This window comes from Acomys russatus, chromosome 21 (genome assembly GCF_903995435.1).
Source record: "Acomys russatus chromosome 21, mAcoRus1.1, whole genome shotgun sequence".
NCBI lineage: Eukaryota > Metazoa > Chordata > Mammalia > Rodentia > Muridae > Acomys > Acomys russatus.
The window spans coordinates 45,977,612-45,995,330 of NC_067157.1; the positions used below are offsets into that span (position 1 = coordinate 45,977,612).

General features: G+C 46.6%; 1 protein-coding gene across 2 annotated transcripts in view; it reads left to right on the top strand.

Annotated features, from left to right (window-relative positions):
* Akap12 (A-kinase anchoring protein 12) overlaps nucleotides 1–17,719 on the top strand; it is an 84,304-nt gene that overhangs the window by 58,709 nt on the left and 7,876 nt on the right. Inside the window, exon 1 of one of the 2 annotated variants that reach the window (XM_051164097.1) lies at nucleotides 8,668–8,833. The exons of the other annotated variant lie outside the window; for it this stretch is intronic. Within the exon in view, the coding sequence (XP_051020054.1) occupies nucleotides 8,809–8,833 (25 nt within the window). The 5' untranslated portion in view covers nucleotides 8,668–8,808. Of the gene's footprint in view, nucleotides 1–8,667; nucleotides 8,834–17,719 lie in introns of those variants that run through there. 2 annotated transcript variants of the gene reach the window in all.

Sequence of the window (17,719 nt, forward strand, 5' to 3'; positions counted from 1 at the left end):
TCAATGCTGCACAGAGCAAACTCACCTCCCTTCCTGCAGGCCGCCCTCTAAGTATTTGCAAACATCAATCATGTCTTTCTCCCATCTTTCCTAATATTGCCAGAGAAAAGAAGCTACCTTGAATTAAAATAAAATAAAATAAAACCACCACTAACAAAACAAAACCAAAAACCTGCCAGCACTTAACATATATTTCCAACAGGAATGTACTGCGTGGAAGCTTGCCAAAACTAACTTGATTTCACTATTACTATTTCTCGTGTTTAAGTCTCTTTCTCAATCTCTTTAAAGCATGCAAATAAAGCCAGGCACGAGACTGGATGCCTGGAATCCCAGCACTTGATGGGTAAAATAGTTCAAGGTCCCCTTCTGATATATATTGAGTTCAGGGTTCACATGGGATACACAAGGCCATAACCTAAGAACAACCCCAACAAAAGGTTTGGAAAGAAAGAGAGTTCCATTGGTAAACATGCTTGTGGACTTCATCAGTACAGTCCTTCAGGGCCTACTTTAAAAAAGCCAAGTGTGTGTGGTATGGAATCTGCTTGTCATCTCATAGCTAGGGAGCCCATGGTAAGAAGGTCCCTGGGACCTGCTGCCCAGCTAGTCTAGTCCACTTGGTGTGTTCTAGGCCAGTGAGAGACTCTGTCTTTTTAACTTTTTAAAAAACTATTTTTTTTTTTTTTTTTTTTTGGCTGTGCAGCGTTGGCACACATCTTTAATCCCAACACTCAGAGGTAGAGACAGGTGGATCTCCATGAGTTAGAGGCCAACCTGGTCGGTCTGCAGAGCAAGTTTCAGGACAGCCAAGGCTACACAGAAAAAAAAAATTATTTCAAAAAAGTTATTTCGTGTGTGTGGGTATTTTGCCCCCATGTATGTGTGTATACCACGTGGGTCCTAGGAAACAAACCCAGGTCCTTTACAAGAGCAACTAATGCTCTTAACTGCTAAGCCATCTTCCCAGCCCCAAATACGGCAATTTTAAAAAACCTGTTATTGTTAATTACATTTACAAGTGTGTGTGTACACACATGCACATGCTGCAGTGTTCATGTGGTGGTGTGCAGGCAACTTATAGCATTTGGTTCTCTCTTTCCACCAAATGGGTTACAAAGATCTAACTTAAGTCATCAGTCTTGGTAGTGGTAGTGGGTGCCTTCTCATCAACCCCTAAAAGTGTCTTTTAAGAATACTTGGCTAATGCTGGGCATGGTGGTGCATGCCTTTAGTCCCAGCACTCAGGAGGCAGAGGCAGGCAGATCGCTGTGAGTTCAAGGCCAGCCTGGTCTACAAAGTGAGTCTAGGACAGCCAAGGCTACACAGAGAAATCCTGTCTCGAAAAACAAAACAAAACAAAAAAATGAACACTTGACTAGGGCTGGAGAATTGGCTTAGCTGTCTGCTCTTCCATAGGACCTGGGTTCATTTCCCAACACCCACATGGCAGCTCACAACTGTCTATAACTCCAAGATCTGACACCCTCATACCAATGCACATAAATTAAAATTAAATAAAAATATTTTTAAAAAAAAAAAGAACACTTAGCTATAGCAGCACTTGTCCCTCCAGTACGAACACAAACAAAACATCCAGAACATCAATCAAGACTCTCCAGCCCCGCTGAAGACCCTCACCAGGTCTTTACTGTCATGGCATCCTAATCCTGTAGCCTTCAGAGTAGTGACACACAAATGCCGGTTGTCCGGGAGCTGTGTACCAGGGTTATGGTCCTTTGTGTCATTGCCTAAGCCAACCAAGGCCATCGTTGAATGAACTTTCAGAGAAGAGCGTCCTTGTCATCATGCTCGCCAAGTCTTGGCTCCAAGTGTTCTCTCTCGCCAAGTTAATTTCCGTCCGGTGTGTTCAGGCGCCTTGGGATTCCATCAGGGTGAGCATGATGGATGCACTGCTGTCCAACCTGCGCCCCCATCCAGACCTGATCCCTCCTGTGGTTCCTGGAGACTTCAGCCTCCTGAAGCTCACAGAAAACAATCTCCATGATCTGTTTCCATTTGATAAGTTGCCAGCTAGAAATCCAGGCAACTCACTTGGAGGAAGTTTATCTCCCACTTGTCTTAGTCACTGTTCTAGTGCTGTGAAGAGACCCCACAACCAAGGCAACCCTTATGAAAGAAAACATTTAACTGGGGGCTTACTCACAGTTGCAGAGGGTTAGTCTGTCCTCATCATGGTGGGGCCACGGAGGGAGGAAGGTGGCACTCCTGGAGCTGGGGCAGTAGCTTAGAGTTACATTCTAATCTTGAGAGAGACAGACAGACCGACTGGGCAGGGTATGTGCTTTTGAAATTGCCAAGTCCACTCCTATTGATACACTTCCTCCAACAAGGCCATACCCATGCCAATAAGGCCACACCTCTTAATCCTTCTCAAATAGTGCCAATCCCCGATGACTAAGGCGTGCCCGCTGCATGCATATATATTAACCTCAACGTGTTACTTTCCAGTGTAGCTGCTAGAAGGTTTGAGGTTGCCTGTGTGGGTGGTTTGGGACTCACATTACTGTTGACCTCTGACCCCCACAGGAATACACAAGCACATACACAGCACACACAACCACATTAAACACACACACATGCCACATATACAGCATTGGGGACTACATCAAACATACCATTTATTCCCTGATTTTACTCTGAATAAATAGGTGAATAATTCCAGCATTCGGCATGCAAAGACAAGTAGATCTCTGTGGGGTGAAGGTATTTGTTAGCTGCCTGATGAGGCAGTTGGCAGCTAAATTCAGGTCCTCTGTGGGAGCAGCGTGCACACTCAACTGCTGGTCCATCTCCAGCCCTAATGTGCATTGATGTTTTGTCTGCATGTTTGTCTGTGTGAGGACGTCAGGAATTACAGACAGTTGTGAACTGTCATGTGGGTGCTGGGAATTGAACCCAGGTCCTCTGGAAGAGCAGCCAGTGCTCTTAACTGCTGAGCCATTTCTCTAGCCTGGCTAAGTTGAGTTTTGGTTTTGTTTTGGGTTTTGTTTGTTTGTTTGTTTGTTTGTTTGTTTGTTTTTAAGATTTTACATATACTGCTCCAGGCTAGAAGAGGGTATTAGATTGCATTACAGGGGGTTGTGAGGTATTATGTGGTTGCTGCAAATTGAACTCAGGACCTCTGGAATAACAGTCAGTGCTCTTAACCTCTGAGCCATCTCTCCAGCACCTAAATTGAGTTTTTAATGCTCATTTTGCCCCCATGCTTTTTGAGTGTTTTAAATTTTCATGCTCTCCAGATTACTTATTTGGATTTTTAAAGCTTAAATAACCATATCTATGTTAGCATGTCCAATGCATCTGGACCATAAAATTCAATTAACTAGTGCTGTTGCTGCATAGAGCAGAGACCTGAATACACAGGGCCCAGTAGAACCGGCTATCCTGTTGCTAACTTGTCAGTGTTCTTACAAATATTCAGTATAGCCTTTGATCCCTGCACTCAAGGGGCAGAGGCAGGCAGATCCCTGAGTTTGAGGCCAGAATGAGTTCCAAGACAGCCAAGGCTATATAGAGAGGCCTTGTCTAATATTCAGTATATGTAGGGTATTCTTTGGGGCTGCAGATTCCACATCTAATCAGCCAACCACAGAGTCAGCTAGCCTCGGTGTGAAGTGTGCACGCACGTGCATGCGCGTGCTTTCATGCTGGCATGGTCTCTGAACATGCACAAGCATTTTTTCCCTCCTATTATTGCTAAGCAGTATAGCATGACCTTTGTTACCCAGGATTTGTTTGTATCCTATTGGGTGTTGTGAGTAATCTAGAAGTGATTTAAAGTTTCCTATTGAGATCAAGTCATAGAGACACACATCTGTAATCCCAGCATTGGAGAAGCCAAGACTGGCAGTATGAGATTTGAGGCTCACCTAGGCTATCCTGGGCTATACACACAGTAAGACCCTGTCTCAAAACAAAACAAACAACACCATACAAACACCCAGGTAAGCAGTGTATGTTTGTTATTCCAGCACTTGGGAGATAGAGAAGGGAAGATAAGAAATTCAAGGCTAGCCTGGGCTACATAAGCCACTAACTCAGAACAGACAAGCAAGAAGGCAACAAAAACCAGAAGAAGTGGACAGGTCAGCCTGCATTTATTGTGCAGTTGTCAGTGGTCAAAACAGCCCTGCAGCAGACACTATCCCTATGCCCCAAAGCATCTTGGGAACCTTTCTTGGCTCCTGAAACAGCAGCCCAAGAAAGGGTGTGCCCTGGACCACAAGGTCCACAGCTGATCCTGGCAGGAACTGACTGCCTCTGGGACAAGATTTCTCAGTAAGTCATAAGCTTATGAAAGGTATTATCCTTTTCTACCTGTGATTCCTTCCCTACTCCCCAATATCACTCTAGTTTTCTTTAGCTGTGTTATGTCTGGGTGTCGGTTTCCCCATGCTGAGAAAATATCCTTAAGTTTTCTGATCTCAGCTTTTTGTGTGTGGAGGTGTGTGGGGGTTGAAGTATGGTCGTGTTAGGTAGTCCTGGTTGGGCTGTATTTCACATGTAGCCTAGGCTAACCTCAAAGGTGCCAATCCTCCTGTCTCAGCCTTCTGGATCCTGGGAGTACAGGTGTAAGTCACCAGTTCTGGTTACCTTAAGCACTTTGAAATTTTTAAAATTTATACTATGTGTGTATGGGTGTTTGGCCTGCATATGTATCTGTGCACTGTGTGTGTGTGTGTGTGTGTGTGTGTGTTCAAAGGTCAGTAGAGGGCATCAGGATCTCTGGAACTGAAGTTAAAGACAGTTGTAAGTTGCCTCCCGGTGTCTTGAGACCTAGACCTGGGTCATCTGCAAGAGCAGTCAGTCCTCTTAGGCTCCAAGCCACGCCTCCAGCCACCCCGACTTCATTCATTTTAATGACTGCTGTTTCCTTTTGCAGATGTACTAGGCTTGTTTACCCTGTGTCAGTTAATGGACGCTAAAGTTGCTGTCTCTTTGTGCCTGGTGTCACTGTGAACGGTCATGTCCAGGTTTTCCTGTGGACGGGTGTTCATATTTCTTTTGCGTTGCTGGGTCATCTGGCAACTTTGGGGGAAGTCCCAGGCAGTTTCTAAATCAGATTCGCTTTTTCCCTTGCTGCTAGCAGGAGCCTTTTCATTCCCTGTTGTTGTTGTCATTTGGTTATTAGCATCCTGGTGGGTGTCGAGTGGTTTTATAATATGTACTGATGTTGAATATTTTTTCACGAGTCTATTAGCCTTTCTCTCAAAGATTTTTCTTTTTTCTTTTTAAAAATGAAAATTGTAAAAAAAAAAAAAAGAAAGAAAGAAAGAAAGTTGAGTCCCTCTCTTCTCCCCCCCCCCCCCCCCGATTGTTTTTAAAATCCACCACTGGGAAGGCAAAGGCCTGTGAGTTCTATGCCAGTCTGATCTACAGAGGGAGTTTCAGGACAGTCAAGGCTATACAGAGAAACCCTGTCTGGAAAAACCAAAACCAAAACCAAACCCTTTCTTTTGAGATTTTCTTTACTTTCGTTTTTATACGTATGAGTGTCTGTGGCACCATGTGTCTGCAGTGCTGGCAGAGGCTAGAAGATAGCATCTAATCCCCTGGGCCTGGAGTTACAGAGGGTCATGAACCAACATCTAGGTTCTGAAGTTGAACCCTGGTCCTCTCAAAGAACAGCCAGTGCTTTAACCACTGAGCCATTTCAACAGCCCTCCCCTTTTCAAATTATGTGTTTATGTGTGGGTATGTGCACACTCGTGAGTGCATGTGTTCTCTGAGTCCAGAAGAGGACACCAAACCCAATGGAGTTAGTTGTTGTGAGCCACCCAAGATGGGTGCAAGAAACCCAACTTCCAACTCAGGTCCTCTGCAAGAGCAGTATACTCTTTTAATGGTCCATCCATCATCTGTTTGTTGTTTCTTTGATTGTTTGAGACATGGTCTTATAGCTTGGCTGGCCTCAGACTCACCTTTGTGGCTAAGCATAGCTTTGAACTCCTGATCTTTCTGTCTCAGCCACCTAGTGCTGGCATTACAGATATGTGCTGTTATTCCCCCACTCTGTGTATCCCCTTTAGCTAAATATCTACTGAACTCAGATTATTTGTATTTGCCCCATTACTTTACTTTTTATTTTTATTTTTGAGATGTGTAGTCTTATGTAGCCCTGGCTGGCCTCAACTTATTATGTTGCTGAGGCTAGCCTTGAACTATTGCGCCTCTGCCCCTGTCCACATTGAAGGAATTAGGTACACGTACAGATCGAGTTGCCCTGGCCATCCCTTTTCTTTCTAAGACTGTGTTACAAAGTTCTTGAGACGTCTTTAGACATCCTTCCTAGTGTGCAATCTCTTTACTGTCTTATCTCACTGGCATCTCTACCTCTCCTTCCCTGTCCCGGGCCTCAAACCATGAACTGTAAGGAACAGTAGTTTTGTTGTTGTTGTTGTTTTCTGTTTATAAAAAATATTTCAATTTTAATTTATGTGTGTTGGTTTTGGGGTGTCAGATCTTGGAGTTACAGACAGTTGTGAGCTGTCATGTGGGTGCTGGGAATTGAACCCGGGTCCTTTGGAAGAGCAGGCAGCTCTTATCCACTGAGCAGCCATCTCTCCAGCCCCAAGGAACAGTAGTTAAAAGGAACACCCCCGCCCCGCGCCCTCCCCAATGAGTTCCTGCTTTCCAGGCATCCGCCCCATGGTGTTTGTCTCTTTGTGCCCCACGTTAGGGATTTCCCGTTCTTTCTCTAAGCCAGCTCAAATGTTACTACCAGGACAAGCTAAATTCTCTTCCCCTGAGCGTGGCTGCCACTCACAAATGAGGTCCCTAAGACCACAACATCTGATTGGTCCCCCGGGGGTTTCACACAACAAAAGAGGAACAAGAACCGGCAGATGTTTGTTGGTTGAACCATGCAGGTTTAAGAAACAGCCCCGCCCCCAACACCCAGCTAGCGATGGGCTTGTATTAGCCTATCCTTTTTCCTTTGGGTGGTGATGCCGGCGATACCCATTTGACACGAGTAGAATGAAAGAGATAACAAAGGAAAGAAGGTCCCCTGCGTTTGCAGTGACCTCTTGTCTGGCCTTTCCTTCTGCATTTTCTCTTGATTGACGGCTTTTTTTTTTTTTTCAGTGTTGTTTTGTGTTTGAATTTGATAGCTAGGGGATTTCCCCCCTTAGCTCGCTCAGTGGCATAGCTGTTACTAGAATTTGGAGTCAGAAGGGCAGGTTTTTGGTGACACAGTTATGTAAACCCGAATCCACAGAGGAGCCGCATGGCAGCCACATGCTGTCCACGACCAAGCTCTGAGAACTCATTCAGTATTCTTAGTTCCCTGGGGGCTTCTGGGCTCCTGGGACACTCTGGGGAATTGTCTCGTGGACGGCTGGTGCTGCGTCTAGGAGGTCTTAGCCATGATCTACACAGATGATAGGAAGAGAGAGGTGGCTGCGCTGCCCGGACCTCCCACCTACTGGGGATGCAGCGGGCAAAAGTCTGCTCCCAGGCTTAACCAATCAGGATAAGAATCATTGCTCGGTTTACTTAGACTCACAGCCAGGTTGGGTGTTGCTCATCTATATAACAATGTCTCATTTCTTAGCGGGAATTGGCCTTTTCTTCTCTCTCCCTCTTTCTGGGCTTGAACGTGGTGCCTTGCGCCCCCTGGTGGCAAGAAGGAGCAACCATATTCCCTGTCTGACCGCTCGCTGGGCAGCAACCTTTTTATTTCTTTTTTAAATCCCCCCCCCCTTTAAATGTTACTTGTCTTTGCCCACTCTTTTCTGCACCAATCTCTCTGCTCCAGTTTCCTAAGTAGTCATGAACAAGGTCTGAAGAAAAGAGCAACAATAAAACCTGTTCTGGGGTGGGGAGAAGCTGTTGGCTTAGAGGCGCATGCTGAGATAAATAGGAAAAAGAGGAAAAGAAAAAAAATCTTCAGCTGCCTAATAGACCTATCCTAACAGAAGACCCAACTCATTTATTATTTGTGTCTCTGTAGAGAAACAATCTCAAGGTTAACAGAAAAAGAAGTGGTGTTGGACTTTCTGAATGGTTAATACAACTGTCTTATTTATGCACTATAAGCTTGTACATCAGAGGCAGAAGACAGTTGCTGTTGTTTGAGCCAAACGTTTAGCTCATTTCTACCATGAAAGGGGGAAATACCTAAGGCTCAGATTATTTCTGCTTTTTAAGAAGTTGTCTTGGCTAAATGCTAAACAGTACCGTGGAGAGCTGTGGGTCTTCACACGGGCCAGTGTGTCGGAAACAGTCGGGAACATATAAAATATCCTGGCTTTAAAAAAGAAATGCCGTTTTGCACCCTATCCACCTTTAAACCAGCTGAAGGACACAGAACACGCATTGAAAAAATCGGAGAATTTAATATCTGTACAGTTATTGCCTTCATATAATTTTTTAAAAGTTTGAAATGCAGTAGTCGGTGCCAAGGGATGAAGTCACTGCTTGGATCAAATACTGATGCTCCGGGTCTCGGGTCTCGTTCACCTCAGAGACTTAAAAATCTCCCTCTGGGTCACAGCGGACCACGCACAGAGACCAGTCCTGTTAAAAAAACGGGGCACATGACGTAGCACAGCCAAGTCCGGCCAGAGGGGTGGGTGGGGCCTGGGGCGTGGGCGGGACCTCCTATAATTAGCTGGGGAAAGCTCTGCTACAGCGCATTGCTGCACCTCTTAGTGTGCTTGAGGCTCCCTGATTCTCTGAGGGTGGTTGGGACTGTGTTCCTTCTGATCGCATCGACTACTCACTGGGTTAGCAGGGAGGAGGAGACTTCCCGCCGTAGGAGGCTGAAGACTGTTATTAAATATGCTGGGCACCATAACCATCACAGGTAAGACTTTGTTCTTTCTCCCTGGGTGACAGGCCCGTGGGGGAGAAAAGCAATTTTTTTTCTGCCTGCTGATGTGACTGACTCTGGAATGGAAGTCTCAAGAGTAGTGCCTGGAACTTAGCTGGCTTTCGGTTTCTGTCCCTGCACTTTCACCAGGAGAGCAAGCATTCCATGGTCCATCAAACCAATGTATCCTACGTTTTACTTTTATTCAAACCAAAATCTCCGTGGGACGATGCATCTGTATCTCTGTGTTAAGGGCTGGATTGTTTCCCGTTGGGGAAACGCGGGCTGTTGAGAGGAGCCACAGCCAGCTAGCTGAACTGAATCAGTGTTAGATTCCATGCTGCGGGTGGATAACCTGTCCTAGTCTGAGAAATTGCAAGCGTTTGGCGCTTCCTGGTGCTTGTTAAGAAGAGCGGTGAGTGAAGTGTATCAGACTAACGTTTTAATTTAGTTCTGGCTTAAGTGGTTGGTGTTAGTAAAACCATAGTTACTAAATCTATATAGCAAGATATACCATTTAGGTGTAAGTAAAAATAGTTGTTGGGTTTTTTTTTTTTTTTTTAATGACTTTTCCTATGCCTGTTTTCGAGGAATCGAGTTGTATGAATTGTAGTGTCAAACCTACTTCTAGAAAGTGGGCTGCCCGCGCCAGGCTTTCAGAATGCATTTGCTAATCTGCTGTGGGTAGGCTGTTTAAGAGACCATGCGTTTATGTTTTCTTTCCCTTTCACTCCCTCAGAAAATTAAACTCCACTTGCTAATTTGTGTTTATAAAAACAGCTCTGATTTAAATAGTTCTGAGACCTACGCCACCAAATCTGTGGTCTTACAGTGGGGCGTGGACTTTCCAGGGCTTCAGCCGTTTCTCCGGGTAGTTGCTCCCCCAGCCCTGTGTCTCCCTGTGGAATATTAAGTGAATTTGAAATTTTAACAACGCTAAAAATATCCCTCACTTCCTATAGTTTAGCTTGTTTACCCCAAGGGCGCCTTCGTGTTCTGTGTGCTCTCTCATATCGCTGTCTTTCTAGGGCTGCCCATTGTGGAAATTATTAGACAAGCGAACTTTAAAAAATGAAGCTGGGGGGTGGTGGTGGCGCACACCTTTAATCCCAGCACTCGGGAGGCAGAGGCAGATGGATCGCTGTGAGTTCGAGGCCAGCCTGGTCTACAAAGTGAGTCCAGGACAGCCAAGGCTACACAGAGAAACCGTGTCTCAAAAACAAACAAACAGAGATCTGACCGATTGCTCACATACATGGCATCACTGTTCCAGACCTCCATTAGCACTAGGTAGGTAGGCATAAGGACTAGAAAATAATTGTTTGTGACAGGATAGTAAGAGTCCCCGTCCCTTCCCTAATGCAAAAGACGGCCGGAGCCTCACCCCGGCCCCCAATTTATTTCTTTATTATGGATACAGTATTCTTGCAGGGTGTGTGCCTACATACCAGATCTCATCATAGATGAGCCATCATGTGGTTGCTGGGTATTGAACTCTGAGCCATCTCTCCAGCCCTCCCCCCACCCCCTTTTTTTTAAAGACAGGGTCTTGCCTAGCTTAAACTGCTTCAAACTCCCTATGTAGCCAAGGCTTCCCTTCCGTACCTTCCCTTTCTGGTTTTCCTGTGCATCCTTCAGCTCTAGGGGGATGGCAATCCAGGCTTCATGCATTCTAGGCACGGGCACTCCCCCAACTGTGCTAGCCCAGAGCTGCTTTTTTTAATTTTCCTATTTGCATCTTACTTATTACTAGGGTGTGTGTGCATTCATGTAAGTGCACATTCGTGTGAGTGTGTGTGCCGCAGTGTGCCTGTACTGCTGTGTGTCATAGGAAGACAATTTTCCTTGTCAATTTCCAGCTGCCTCTGTTGGTGTCCCAGGATGTGGCAACTTGGGTCCTTGGGCTTGTTTTCCGAGTTCCTTTGCCTGCTGAGCCATCTGGCTCCCCTGGCCAGTGTAGAACTTGATGCATGGACCAGGCAGGCTGGCCTTGAACTCACATACTGCTGGGATTAAAGACTGTGTTGCCACACCCGGCCATAACTTTTGAATTAAGAGAGAATCTTTCAGAGATGGAAAGATGGCTCAGCTGTTAAGAGCAAAGTGCCTGAGATGTGATGCCAGCATCCATATGGGGCGGCTCACAGCTGACTTTAACCTGGGCTCCAGGGTATCCGCCACCCTCTCTGGTCTCTGTGGGCACCTGCATTCATTCATGTATAGCCCTACACACTAACACACACACATAATTAAAAATAAGTCTTTTTTTTTTTTTAGTGTATTTCCTATTTTCCTTAATTCACACATTTTTGGGTTAACTGATAATATCTCAATATTTCTACTTGGTAAATTGAGCAAAAACATTGTTCTCTTAACCTCCCAAGTAAACTGGGGGATCCAGGTAGGGTGGCTCACTCCTTGCATTTGGGAAGCAGAGGTAGAAGGATTGCCTCTGGCTCAAGGCTAGCCTGGGCCACAAAGTGAGCCCTGTCTTTTTGTTGTTGTTATTGTTGTTTTGGTTTGGTTTGGTTTTGGGTTTTTTTTGTTTTGTTTTGTTTTGTTTTGCGGGGGATTCTTTTTGTTTTTTCCGAGACAGAGTTTCTCTATGTAGCCTTGACTATCCTGGACTCACTTTGTAGACCAGGCTGGCCTCGAACACACAGAGATCTGCCTGCCTCTGCCTCCCGAGCGCTGAGATTAAAGGCGTGCGCCACCATGCCCGGCTTATAGACAGTTTATAATGCACTTTCCTATACAAATCATTTGGGGGGGGCAGTACTCTGCACACAGCTGGTGTAGTGTGTTGGCTCTGGTCTATGGTGGGGAAAGGACAGTAGTCCAAGGAGTCCGGCTGCTACGTTGGCCTCCGCTGGGGTTGATGCTGTATTTTTGCTGCTTTGCACACTGCAATGTCTACTCCTGGTTAGAGAGCCCCTCCTGTCATAGCCTCGCTGCAGCGCACCTCAAGACCCTTCTGGGGGTTTAGGTGATGCTGTCGGGGTACCCCCACAGCAATGACGTCAGCTGCTGCTGTCACCTACTCCTGAACTGGCTTTCACACCTCTGAGTTAAGCTCAGTTGAACAGCTTCTTCTGCCTGGAGGTTCCATGGCTTTGGGCTTTAGAGAATTGAGTTGGGCGTGTTGTGTTCTGATATAAGGGGTGGGTTCAGAATGCAGAGAATTCCTGGAAGAATTCCAGGACCTCGTGGGGGGAAGTTAAGCAGTTCCAGATGTCCTGAGCCTGGGGACAGAGAGCACTGGCTATTCGAAACCTGAAAATTGAATATTGTAGTTTTTGTGGTGTTGCACCTTTTTTTGTTGCTGCTGCTGCTGCTGTTTTGTTTTGCTTTTTAAAGTGATGCCACCAAAATTCAACACCTAACTTTAGATAAAAAATATTAACATTTAAACTTTCAATTTTTTTTTTTTTTTTTTTTTTGCCTCTGTGTATGTGTGTGTAAAATACTTTTATCACAGTCTCCTAAGTATGATTGTCTCTTGGTATCTGTGGGAAATTGGTTCCAAGATCCCCTTAAAATGTGTCCATTAGAAAAAAGGTGATTTTTATTCAAACAGGCTGTGCCCCTGCACTTTAAGCACCCCTAGAGAACATACACCCCCTAATACACTGTAAATAGCTGTCACACTGTCAGACTGTCATTCAAGAGCGGTGATGAAGAAAAGAGGTTGGTACAAGCTCAGTCCTTGGATGAAGCTTTCTGCCCCCCCCCCAAATATTTTTTTATTCTGATTGAATATCCGTGCATCCTGTGACCATGGTGCACATTGAGTGGATTCAGAGGCCAATTGCATTGAACTTCTGTGAAAATGCCCATTAGAAAGAGGACGCCGACACTCCCACTGATGGTACCAGATGTGAAAAACCTGTGGCCCCCAGCACATAGCTGATGAGATGGTGTTGCAGATGGCCATCTCGGCCCTTGGAAGGATCCCAGCACTGCCTGACCCACCCCATCCCTACCCTCTCCCCACCCCCTCCCCCACCCCACACCTTTGCAGTGACAGAAGAAGATGGGCTGCTAGCAGAGATGAGGTATGATGCCTGGCTGAGACTGATGTCATTTCCAGTCGAGCCGCAGTGCGAGTGAGCATTGTTTGGCCCCTGAATAGTTAAGGTTTGCTGTGCTGGGAACAGCAGCTGTCCTCACAGTGGTGGGATTGCTGGGAGCCATACTGAATAGTTACTGTTGCCCATGAGAGAAAGTCTTCTACAACTGCCTGGATCAGTGCATATAGGCTTTGGGGGTGGAGGGCAGAAAATGTACCCTCAAGTCACTCTTGCTCCCAGGAATTGGCTTTTTAAGCTTTTCCTCTTTCTGTCTAGTTGGACAAATCGAGGGCAGATGATTCTGCGGGAGCCGGGTGTTGTTCGGTGTATATAGAGCACACAGTTCATATGCAGGAAGCCAGGGGGCCCCCTGCACTGATTGCACAAATAGCAAAAATGATCCAGTGTATCAGAGGTGATAGGCGAGGGGGCCCCGACAGTTCAGCCATGATCTCTGGAACCCATGTAAAGGTGGAAGGAAGGAGCCCACCCCAGAGGTGTCCTCTGACCTCTACACAGGCGTGGTGGCACTCATGCATCCACACATGTGCTGGACACAGACACAAGACAAATAAAAAAATAAATAAATGTAAAGATTAGATTTAGAAACTGTGAATGAAGAGTAAACACTAACAGAGGGATGTGATGGCGTCCATCTGGAAGACGAGCAGTGGCCCTTCTTTCCCAGAAGCCTTCCCCATGAATACTTTTTTCTTATTTGAAGGAAGAATTTTTTTTTTTTTTTAAATAATCACAGTTAAGAGCTGGCCTGTGGTGGCACACGCCTTTAATCCCAGCACTCGGGAGGCAGAGGCAGAGTCCAGGACGGCCAAAGCTATACAGAGAAACCATGTCTTGACACTCCGCCACCCCCCAAAAAAAATCACAATTAAGGGCATACGGTCCATGATGGTGCAGCACCAGCTTCTTGCCCATAGGGCACGTGAGTGTTCATTCAGGAGCTACCACTGAGTGTGTGTGTGTGTGTGTGTGTGTGTGTGTGTGTGTGTAGCCCTTGCCAATCCTGAGTATGTAGTTCAGGCTGGCTTGAAACTCTCAGAGATTGATCTGCTTCTCTTTCCAGAGTGCTGGGATTAAAGGTGTGTGGCACCATACCTGTTTCATTCACCCTTTCCCTTGGTCAAAATTTTTTTTTAAAGGTTTTTCTTTCTTAAGATTGATTGGTTGATTATACAGTATTCTGCCTGCATGTGAGCCAGCAGGCCAGAAGAGGGCACTGGATCTCAGTATAGATGGTTGTGAGTAATGATGTGGTTGCTGGGAGTTGAACTCAGGACCTTTGGAAGACCAGGCAGTGAGTGCTCTTAACCTCTGAGCCATCTCTCCAGCACCACCACACCCCCCCCCCCCTTTTTTAGGTTTTGTTTGTTTTGTGTTTGTTTTGTTTGGTTGGTTGGTTTTGGTTTTTACAAAACAGGATTTCTCTGTGTAGCTTTGGCTGTCCTGGACTTTGTTGACCAGGCTAGCTTCATAGAGATCTGCCTGCTCTGCCTCCTGAGTGCTCAAATTACAGGTGTGCACCACCAGGCCTGGCTTCATTTTTATAGTTTTCTTTTCTTTTTTCTTTCTTTCTTTCTTTTTTTTTTTTTAGACAGGTTTTCTGTATAGCCTTGGCTGTCCTGGACTCACTTTGTAGACTAGACTGGCCTCAAACTCACTCACAGAGAGCCTCTGCCTCCCTGAGTGCTGGGATTACAGGTGTGTGCCACCACACCTGGCAGTTGTGTATACTTTAATATAATTATTGCCAGTTGGAGGCTCTGCCTTCAAGCTCTAAGACAGTATGTGGCTACAGGGAGGAACTCAGCCCTGGAACTCACCAACACTGCAGTTGTTTTTAATGAACTTGAGGGGCTTGTATACCCAAGCCAAACCCACACTGAGCTGTGTCCCGCGTGCCTGTGGCCATTACTTTGGAGGTTAACTAGGTAGTCATATGTAGGTGGCACCCAGAGCAGGGACTGCCAGGGAACCCATTGCCTAATCCTGTACTAGGGCTAGGAGGTGAGACCCACCACACTACCTCCTTCTGGGGGTGGGGGAGGGGCTTGCCTTGGTTACCTGGCCCCGCCTCTGACAGTGCCCCGCCTCTGTGACGTTTGTAGCCGTTCCCAAGGGTGCCCCTCTCTAACCGGGTGGCCCGCGCCCGCCCCGCGGCCGCTTGGTGCCCCGCGATGGGGCATCCGGGAGCGGCTGGCCGGGCCTCGCAGGCCGCTGTCCCCGGGTGGCCACTATGCCCTGGTGGAGGAGTAACTTATGCTGTGAGTAGCGCGCCCCCTGGCGATCGCTAGCATAGCAGTGGCTAGGAAGTGTGAGCCCTCTAGCCGGCGGAAGTGGGGTTTGGGGTAGGGGTGAGGGGGTCCCCAGCCTACTCTCTTTCAGTCTTCCTGAGAGTCACAGCAGGGCAGGACAGAGCGCATTGTTTTCCAACCCTGAGCTCCCTTTACTCTTAAGTGAACTGGGCCTTGGCGAGTGGGGTCAAGCCTCCATAAAGGTCATGTGCTGCACATGTTAAACCCACCTCAATCGAACCTGGACATGAGCTTAATAGATTTGTTTGTTTGTTTGTTTGTTTTTTGTTTTTTGAGACAGGGTTTCTCTGTGTAGCCCTGGCTGTCCTGGACTCACTTTGTAGTCCAGGCTGGCCTCGAACTCACAGCGATCCGCCTGCCTCTGCCTCCCGAGTGCTGGGATTAAAGGCATGCGCCACCACGCCCGGCTGAGTTTAATAGATTTTAACACGGGAGCTACCCCAAGAGTAGATATCACTTCTTCCCAGACAGAGGGTACAGCCTCCGGTACCCCAGCGTGGAAAAGGAACAGAGGTGGCAGGCGGAAGGGAGATAGAAAATGATCCAAACCTGAAAGGGTTGTTGTCGTCTTCCCTTCCCAATCTAGGGAGGACGATGGTGGGAGGTGGACCGGGGCTCTTTGTGTGGAGTGCCTCATCACAGGATGTCAGGCGCGTGGCCAAGAATTAGAGTTTAGGCATCGCTATGGGTTCAAGCGCATGACGTGGAGGCGGGATGTAGGCTGTGCAAATGCGCGCGTGCGCCGGCGCCGCAGGGGTGCGCGAGGACCTTTCTGTATCCTGTTGGAACCTGATTTAAACGGCCTTGGCCACCAGGGAGCCTGGGAGTTGCGAATACTAAGCTCAAGGTCCTGAGCTATGCAGTAGAGGCTGAATTTTTGAAAGTGGGACTTGCTTGTGAGTTCTGTGCGGGCTGGGGTCCGGGTTGGGGCAGGAGGCAGATTGGAAGCTGAGACTCACAAAACTCAAGTGTCCAACCTATAGGCAACGGGGAAAGATGCTGTGCAGATGAGCTGGGGGTTGCATCCGGAAGACTGTTCTGAATAATATTTAAGATTTTGTTTCCAAGGATACTGCAGACTAGTAATCGTACGCCGTTAAGACTTCCTGAACATTTTAAAAAGAGTTTATAAAGCAGTTAGCTGAATATTGCTTAGCCATTCCGACCTGTAAAGAAGCTGTTTTGTCCTCCTAGTTGGCTGGCACCTGTTAGTTTTTGTGTTCTTTAGCTCAACTCTAAGCATTCCAATGCAGAATTAACAGGAAAAAGGGATGGGATGTGGAGAGACGGCTCAGTGATTAAAAACACTTGTTCTTAAGGAAGACCCGTGTAGCAGCCACCTGGGAGCCACCATCCCTTCTCCTCCTGACCCCTGAGAATGGTACATACATGTACTTAGTGTGCAGGCAGGGGCTGGAGAGATGGCTCGGAGCACTGGCTGTTCTTCCAGAGGAGCCGGGTTCAAGTCTCAGCACCCACATGGCAGCTCACAGATGTCTATGACTCCAATATCAGGGGACTGGACAGTCACACAGACATACATTCAGAAAAACACCAACACACATTAAAAACAAACATAACATAACATTGCAGGCAAAACATAAAAATAAAATAGTTTTTAAGTAATTTTTTTTCCCATCAGGCAGTGGTGGCAAAGGCATTAAGAACTCTCTGAGTTTGGGACCAGCCTGGTCTTAAACTCTTTTAAAAGGTTTATTTTTATCTTTTAAAAGATATTTTGAGCCGGGCGTGGTGGCGCACGCCTTTAATCCCAGCACTCGGGAGGCAGAGGCAGGCGGATCGCTGTGAGTTTGAGGCCAGCCTGGTCTACAAAGTGAGTCCAGGATGGCCAAGGCTACACAGAGAAACCCTGTCTCGGGGAAAAAAAAAAAAAAAAAGATATTTTGAGCCAGGCATGATGGTGCACACCTTTAATCCCAGCACTCGGGAGGCAGAGGCAGGCGGACTGATGTGAGTTCAAGGCCAGACTGGTCTACAAATTGAGTACAGTAAAGCCAAGGCTACACAGAGAAACCCTGTCTCGAAAAACAAAAGAAAATATATATTTTGGGGCTGGAGCGATGGCTAAGAGGTTAAGAGCATTGACCGCTCTTCAAGAGGACCTAGACACAATTCCCAGCACCCACATGGCAGCTCACAACTGTCTGTAACTCCAGTTCCAGAGGATCTGATATTCTCACACATATATCCATGCAGATAAAATACCAATGCACATAAAATAAATCTTTAAAAAAAATATATATATATAGTCTTCCACACAACCCCTCACCCCTACTCCCATCCCCCAGACAGGGTTTCTCTGTGTAGCCTTGGCTATCCTGAACTTACTTTGTAGACCAGGCTTTTTCGCAAACTCACAGAGATCCACCTGCTTCTGCCTCTGAGTGCTGGAATTACAGGTGTGTGCTGCCATATCTGGCAAAAAATATAGTTTTTTGGGTTTTTTTGTTTGCTTT